This window comes from Ciona intestinalis, chromosome 4 (assembly GCF_000224145.3).
Source record: "Ciona intestinalis chromosome 4, KH, whole genome shotgun sequence".
Lineage (NCBI taxonomy): Eukaryota > Metazoa > Chordata > Ascidiacea > Phlebobranchia > Cionidae > Ciona > Ciona intestinalis.
Genome location: NC_020169.2, coordinates 1,435,744 through 1,444,272, shown reverse-complemented (window position 1 = coordinate 1,444,272; position 8,529 = coordinate 1,435,744). Strand labels below are relative to the sequence as shown.

General features: G+C 32.9%; 1 protein-coding gene across 1 annotated transcript; it reads left to right on the top strand.

Annotated features, from left to right (window-relative positions):
• The first annotated feature begins 26 nt into the window (after positions 1-26).
• On the top strand, positions 27-8,338 carry LOC100174989 (KH domain-containing protein akap-1). The gene is made up of 9 exons (XM_026834207.1): positions 27-1,490; positions 1,865-2,011; positions 2,577-2,703; positions 3,087-3,256; positions 4,282-4,459; positions 4,880-5,027; positions 5,470-5,537; positions 6,341-6,477; positions 7,002-8,338. Exons 1-9 carry the CDS (start codon positions 144-146, stop codon positions 7,077-7,079), a joined length of 2,400 nt encoding a protein of 799 aa, XP_026690008.1. The 5' UTR covers positions 27-143; the 3' UTR covers positions 7,080-8,338.
• The last annotated feature ends 191 nt before the right edge of the window (positions 8,339-8,529 follow it).

The following is an 8,529-nucleotide window of genomic DNA, read 5'->3' as shown; positions in this document are numbered from 1 at the left end:
TAATATTCATGATATCTTCATTTTCTAAGGGTTTATGATGCATGTGTCTGTTGTGTAGGCAGTCTGCTGTATATATTGATACTCACAACCGTTTGAAAGTGTTTTGGATATTTGCAACATACTGGGCATCAAATTGTTGAAAGATGCCAAATAAATGGCAGGAATCAAGAGTTATAATAACTGCAACTGGCATACCCCTTGCACTGTTGCTTTGCTGGTGGGTGTATAGACGTTCACTGAAGGGTCGGTTAGAACAAGAGAAACAAACTAAAAAACTGAACGGTATATCTGGAAAAGTGAAAGTTCCGCTCCCTGAAAATGAAGATGAGGTTTGCATGGAGCAGCCAAGTCTTCTGGATGCGATTCCGGATGTTGTTACTAGCGATGAAGACGTAGCAGGACTGATTGATCAAAAGAAAACTTCAGAGACAAATTCTATAAACAATAATAATGATCAGGGTGAAGTGGTTTTGGAACATGACCTACATGATCAGGATGGGTATCAACATTGTGTGGAAGATTCAAAGAACGAGTCGGAAAATTTAAATTTATTGACAAAGAATAAGAATGTGGAATTAACCGCTGATGATCGATTAAGTTTGCATGAAACAGAATCAAAAAGTATAAATGAATCGGAGGAACCTGTAAGTGAGGAAGTGATGGTTGTTCAGGAAAGTAGTTTAGAAGCTGCATGCGTGTCTTGTGATGCAACTGGTGATACAACACAAGAATTAACAATATGTAAGGAAGTTGTTGCCCCTGGGAATATACAAGAATTGATTAATGATTCGAACACACAATTAATTGAGAATATTCAAGATTCTATGTTGACTTCTAATGATTCTGTTGTGGATGTAAAACATGATACAATAAATTCAAAAGACTCAGTTTGCCCTGAAACTACCACCTCAAGCCTTGATTCTATACCACCAACATCAGAAGAAAGTTTAGAATTAGAAAATGAGCTTCACAACGATTTTGTGGAAAATATTCCAAATACGGTGAATAATGTTGTGGAAGTGGTCAGTGATGAAAAGGAAGAGGATGTTGATTCTGTGTCCTACAACTCCTTAACGAGCAGCATTACTGATGACTCAAATGATGAAGAGTCGGTGACTTTATTGGATGCGGTGGATTCTTCAGAAGAAAACAGCGATGAGGAGAAAAACCTCCCATCTGAGGTCCATTCTAACCCCATGTCACTAGGTGAAACGAGTAGTGAAGTTACATCGGTCGAAAGTTGTAGTCGTGTGGATACTGATAAAGATTCTTTGGAAGAAGGACCTATTTATCAAAAGAAAACGCGGAATAATTCTGAAAACTCTGGCACAAACAATAGCAACAACAACAATAACAACACCGTTGGAGATTTGAAAGTGTTAGAAAGTCGAAAAGGTTTAATGAATGGAAACGATTGTAAATCTTGTCATGAGAATGCTGGAGATTCTAAAAATGAAGGGAAAACTAATGGATGGAAAGATGATGAAGAGGTACATGTTACTATGTTGCTTCATTTCAATTTATTCTTTATTATAAAATTAGTATGGCAAAACTTATATACACGAGAGAATATTTCTAAATGAGATTTTAAAAAAGTAAAGAAATACAGTTTAAGCCAAATTTTAATTAACCAACTTTTTAAAGGCTGTGATTCAAGCTTTTTCACAGAAAAATCCCAAACGCTAAAATAAATTAATAGTTGGTGACTTAATTTCTTAAAAAGGTTGCGACTCACTTTCTTTTTTCAAAATACGGATCAAAAGACTTTGCAATGTACCGATGTTATTCCAAATAAACGCCGGTGGCTGGAAAGCACTGAACAAACTTAATAACCAAATATAAAGTCCTAACCACTTTTTTACAGGATGAGAATGAACATAAAAAAGATGACGGTAAGAGAAAGATAAAGAACAAACAGAAGTTTGTTCGACCAAGTTCACTTTCAGATGCAGAAGAGAGGTCTTCAAATGATCCTGACAGAAAATTTGAAGTTTTTGTTGAATTTCCTTCTGTAAGCAGGCTATAATGATTATTCATTAAACATAGGCCTGTATATGTTGTATTTATATAGTAGGGTGGGAAAGATGGGATACCTTTAGCACATAATGTCCAAATATCCTGATCGTGTTTTAAACAATTAACAACGGTCTGTGGGAGTTGGGAGGGTATAGTTTTTAGAATTCCTTGAAAATTCCTTGTTTCTTACCAAATCGGGCGAGAAAATAGAATAAAAAGGTGTCCCATCTTAGCCCACCCTACTGTAACTGTTTAATGTTTTAAATTTTAAATAAATCCTAGGTATGTTTTAATTAACCTACATGTTTTTGTTTTTTTTTAGTTATTGTTACAGAAAACTTTCATGATGTATATAATTTACTTATAATTTGAAACTAGGTTCATGAGTTCCTCAAAACCTTAGATATATAATATAATATATATAATTTTTATTTGCAAAATAAGCCGAAATTCAAAAAAGTTTAATTTACATGTTTTAATAACACTTTAACAGCCTATTAGATGAGTATGAAAGTACAATTTAATATGAAGCAAATTTACCAACCACGTCAATTTACCAGGAAAGAGTTGGTTTATTGATCGGAAAACAAGGACGAAACATCAACCAGTTGAAACAAGATTCTGGTGCCGAAGTTTTTGTTCACGAAGCTCCGTTTCGTGAAGATATTCAAGTTCTTCAAATTTGTGGTAAGTACCACAGTTGAACCATAAATGTTGTAACACTAATTTTTATATCTCACTGGCTTTACACATTGCTTTAAGCCATTCTATCTTGTTATTTAATCAATAAATTTGAATTCTCTATAATAAATTGTTAAATATTAACAAGATTTGGCAACTTTAAAACATCTACTTTTTACATTTACAAAATGATTAATTTGTAATTTAATTTAAACTTTAAAGATTGCAACTAAGTTAGTTTTACAGCAGTTGTTACTTTTTCCTAAAATCATCCACTACCAGTCTCTGCCACTTCCCATACACATAACTCCTATCTATATTAGTATATATCTATGGCTATATAATGTATAAATATATATATATTTAATATGTTGAATATAAACTTCAAGGCATCCAAAGTGAGGTAGAAAGTTGTGTCAGTCGAATAAAACGACGTTTCAATGATTTATCGCTTGCCTCCTTCGACGACCCATCGAGTCTGTCCCTTTCACCTCGTATGTCGACTCCAACACACCACGCCTCACCAAACTACCATTCACCAACCTACAATATCTCACAGGTTAGATTAATCTTTATTGTATTTTGTATCTGTAAACTAAAACGTCACTTCAAATTCCCTTTAAGTTAGTCGTCGCAGATGCCAGCGCGTTCTTTAAATTCCTGGTTATTTGCAATTTACTTTCCTTGGTTTTGTTGTGTTTCGTCTGGCCATGCGCTCGTCTTTTTAGTTCATTTTAGTGTTAGCTGTGTAGTGTTGGGTTCTTATACCTTGGTTGATAGTCGTGTTAAGTTCTTATCTAACCGATTTATTTTCTATTTAAATAAGCTTCATAGCGTGCCAATTGTGTGGCTTCTCTGCTGCAACAAATATTCCATTGGTGTGTGGGATTTTCGTGCTGCTGTGGTGTCATAATTTATTTTCGCATTGCGGCTGCTTCCCAGAGTGCCTGTGCGAGAATAAATGTTTAAGCTTGTTGTTTTAAATTAAGGCTTTGGTTTGATGTGCTTGTCAGTTACAGTATCATGGCATATGCGCTGAGACTATGGTCACCGGGTACAATAAGCAGAAGTGTTATAAGAAGCAATACAAATAAATCTATGAAAATGTATTAGAGCAGTATATATTCTGTTACCTCTGAAATTTGAAAATATGATGTGGTTTTTGGTTTTTATACCAGAAGAGTACTAAAAGATTAGGATACTTAGCAAAATTCGTGTAATACTCTGGTTAGATATGTTGTATTTTTTAGCCCAACTATTCAAGGAGCAAGCCTGTTGCTTGAAAATTGAAATACTATGTTATACTGCATTGTTTCAAGTACAAGCTCTTTATCTCTATTACGATGCATTATTTTATGAATATGACTATTAATTGCAGTGCAATACATATTAAATCATAAAATGCTCTTAAACAATTTTTCTTTCTTCACCTTAAAGTTAAGATGAAAATGTTAGAAACCACTGGGTTAGACCATACAATTTACAGTACATCAGAGAATACTGAAACAGATGTAAAACAATCGTGTTTTTTTAACCAGTTTACTGTAACAAATAACTGTTGCTATAACTCCTACATTGCTACAGCTCTGCTTGCCGGAAGGAGCAACAATTGATGTGGTTGTATCAGCCATCGCAGACGTGGATTGTATATTCGTTCAACAGCCCAACCACCCTTCATTCCACTCCTTCCCTAATTTAGAGCGAGCTATGGCAGTTTGCTACCAAGAAGGAACAAGCCCTGGTCTCCCTAATCCTGCACAAGGTGCTGAAATATTTAGCAATACTTAAGAATTATTTTTGTATTTAATTTTCACTTTTTATAATTTTTCAGTGAGAATAAAATCGCTGTTCCCAAACTGGGGCGGTACCAAATCAGCAGTTCCCAAATTGGGGTCCATACAGTAGTTTTAGAGGGTCCGCCATGTACAGCAATGATTGTGATTCGATAATAAATCTGTTCCATTGGTGTGGTTTTTGCATGCCTTGTATAGCATTCTTTGATGTTTATAGGGCTGCAAAGTATCAAAATAATTGCAAAGGGTTCAACAGGCAAATTTTTTAGAAAAGTTTGGAAACAAACCACTGCTGTAGATGGTTTAACTTATGTTTGTATTAAAACTAACATAGGTATAAAGAGAGAGAGACTTCACTATATTTGTTTACACTTTTTAATGATTTTCAGTTGGTTTGATTTGTGTGGCGCAGCAAATGGGCACGTGGTACCGTGCACAGATCGTACACTGTTTTGAAGATATTGAAGAACTCTCTATCCGGTTAATGGATTATGGTGGTTATACCACTGTTCCTGCTGCTGCTGCTAAACAGATACGGTAAAAAAATCAAACTTTACAAAACTTATCATAGAAAACACTTTACCAAAAAAAATGTTTTAAAGTATGAGCTAAAAACCTAATTAGTCAGAAAACAGTTGTTGTTTAGCAAATTTAATATAACTATTCTGGACTTGACCCTAATGAAGCCGGCCCTGGATAGCAATAGTATTATTAAATCAATGGTTGCCTGGCATAGTGGCATGCAATATAAAATTGCCAAAAGACGATATAAGCCATGCGCTCACGAATATCATATATTGCCTATGCGTGACATGCTAGCAGAAACAGTTTTTTTATTGCTACAGTAGGATTTTTAAATGGATTTCCGTAAAGAATTGTCAAGGAAAAGTTTTTTCATTGCTACAGTATGATTTTTAAATGGATTTCAGTAAAGGATTGTCATTTTTATATAAATAAATGATCAAGTGCTTTATTTTAGAGCTGACTTTCTGTCGTTACCATTTCAAGCCCTGGAATGTTACCTTGATAATATTTCATCCCCCACAGGTATTTTAAATATTGTATGCAACTTGGATTTAATTTATTTTACTTTTCCTTTAATAAAAGAACATTGACATTAAATAAGTAATTTCGGTTGAGTCGGTTTATTTAGTTATTAAATATTAACATGCTATGCATAATTTATTTTAGATTTTGCATATGAACTGATTTAATTTCGTTTTTCATAAAAGTTGCAATTTTAAATATATTACATTTTATCTATAGTTGCACAGTAGTGTTGTTATTTTACACAAAGTAAAAAAAATATTCTTGTCATGTTATACACATGTTTATACAAGAGATATGTCAATCTATAAGCTCTATTGAAACGTTAACAAGCTTATTTAAACATGAAACAGATTAGTAACAAGCTTAAGTTTTTCATTTTTTAAGAAGTGTGCTTCTGGTTGAATTATTAATAAAGACTTTATTGTATACGATTAAAAGCCTAATTGTTGCTGCATGCCAGATAAAAACATAGGTTTTCGATAAAATCTTATCATTTTAATTTTTAAGTCGGGCATATAACATTTTTCAAGAACTCATCCTTTAATATAAAATGAAAGACATTTTTTTTGGTTAATTTTAAAGCTTTCTTGCATGGCAGATGAAACCTCAAATTCAATTTTTATGCCAGAATATGGATAAATTTTAGTAATATGTCGGAAAGTAGTATATTTTGTGCCAGAATATGAATAAATTTTATTGTTTTTTTAAACAGTACTAAGAAGTATATTTAATGCCAGATTATGGATAAATTTTATTTTTATGTCTGAAAGTACGTATACAAATTTAATCTTATTTAACAGATGACAATTCATTTTGCTCGGATTCTGTCAATCGATTGCAAGAATTACTCGCGCATGGAAGATTTCAAGTTCGGGTCACAGGTTACCGTAGCAATGGAATTCCACGTATTCACCTTTTCCGACTTCATAATCACAAGGTGAGGGAATTGTTTATATAGTTGGAAAAATACTTCTAAATATTGTGTTACAAAAAAAAATACTTATGCAATAAAAATAAAATAAAGTTTCTCTATTAAAAATATAATCTTCCAAATTTAGGATGTAAAAAGGTATTATAAATATGGTCTTTTAAAAATTATGTTTCTTAAATTCCTATAATGAAGTTATTTTTTCCTAAAAAAATTTAACACATAATATTTGAGTAAATAAGTGATGTATATTGGTTTTGTCCCCTGAATAATTTTCAGTTTTGGACGCTGCTTATGATCGACAGTAGTGTTTGATATTTAAATTTAAACACAGTTGTTTGACATATTATTGTATATTTACATCTTGTGCTAATTCTGCAGTGTAAATTCTGTGAAGAGTGATCATACTAATCAAATTTACAGTCTGTATATTGTGATATATAATTATTTTGAGCCAATTCTTTGATATTATACAGTGTAACAGTTTAAACTACACAATATGATGTGTTAACATTTATACACATATTATCCAGGTTACGCTTATCAACCAAGAAATGGCCACAAAAGGTTTAGCAACGTGGGTAGAACCTGCACCTTTTCAATCAAACTAAATTAACCGCAAAATCAGACAAAATATACGATTCCAGCCCAAATTAGTAAAGAATTGCGCGTCGCATAGCAGAAAGCTTTCCCTTAATTTAGTTTGCACACCATGCTTGCCTGGTTCATGCCACAAATAGTTCACTATTGTTCCAAATCATAAAGTGAAATGTTCTTTTTGCTGTGAGAATGTATCCTTAACATCAGAGCTGTAATTTAATGAATATGACTGCGTGTACTGTGTATTACAGTCGGTTCATGAAAATCAAAATTTTTCACTGTTGCTTTACCATGCGATTAGGTCCCATCCAGCCTGTTCAGTAGTTTACTGTGAGAAACATCTGTGCATGCAACAACTACCTTGTTTCACTGTATCCATATTTAAGCCACCCCACGTAGTTCTATTTCAACTGCTGTGAAAACTATGAAAAAAATCCCATTGTGCTAAGCATGCTATAATCCTATCTCTTCAAAAAGGTCACTAAAAAGTTGGTATTGTCAAGCGCTTGTATTTGATTTTTGCACGCTCACTTTGCATTTAGCAGCCATATAAATTAAAAAATGTTAAAACTATATTTTTCAACAAATTAGCACACATTTGCTACTTCCTATATTTACTAGCCAAAAATTTAAATAATGTTGATGTGAAATGTATAAATTAAATTCTGGTTAACAAACGCATGGAATTTAATTTCCTTCAAATCTATTTTTCTGTCTTAGTTTTCATTCTCTGTTTCAAAAACAATGATTATGTTTCGTTTTCGTGCCATTTCGAAATTCCATGTTTAGTTAGCTTACCGGTTATTTTTGTTTGTTACCCTTAACCTTCCTGTTTTTAGGCGTGCCAAGCAATTGGTATATTTCTGATTTTAGATGCTTTCAATATTAGTTTTTCATTTGCAAGCCAGTAGTTGCATCTCCCTACAAAAGTATTCTTAACCAATGTAAAGTAGAATATTATAACCTGAAAATTCGGCAAGTATACGCTATGGCTATGCAATCAACAGTTCAAGTTTCAGGCATTCAAACAAACCTTGTATTTTGGAACACTTTCTAATTCTGCAAAACCTACAACAAAATTAGTTCTTGCTTCTCGCTAGCTGTTGTATACTGTGAATATTTGCATCTACAATTCAGTAACCCCACAATCTCCAGTCTTTGCTGCTATTCATGACCTGTGCTATTTAATTGCTGTTTTTTTTATTTGTACTATAGGTTTGTGTTTTTCATTTGTGTGCGAGTGTTAACCAATAAATATCTGGAAAAACAATCGTTTTGGCTATGCTGTTGGTCCTAATGTAGTAATACCAGATTCATAAAACCCAAGGTACAAGATTTCACGCGTAATATTGACAACCCATTGGATTGACTATTTTTTACTCTTTATATTCGCATTTACTGGCGACTTAAAACACGGGTGGCAGTGTTTTTCCCCTGTGTTTCTATTTAAATTTTATGTTT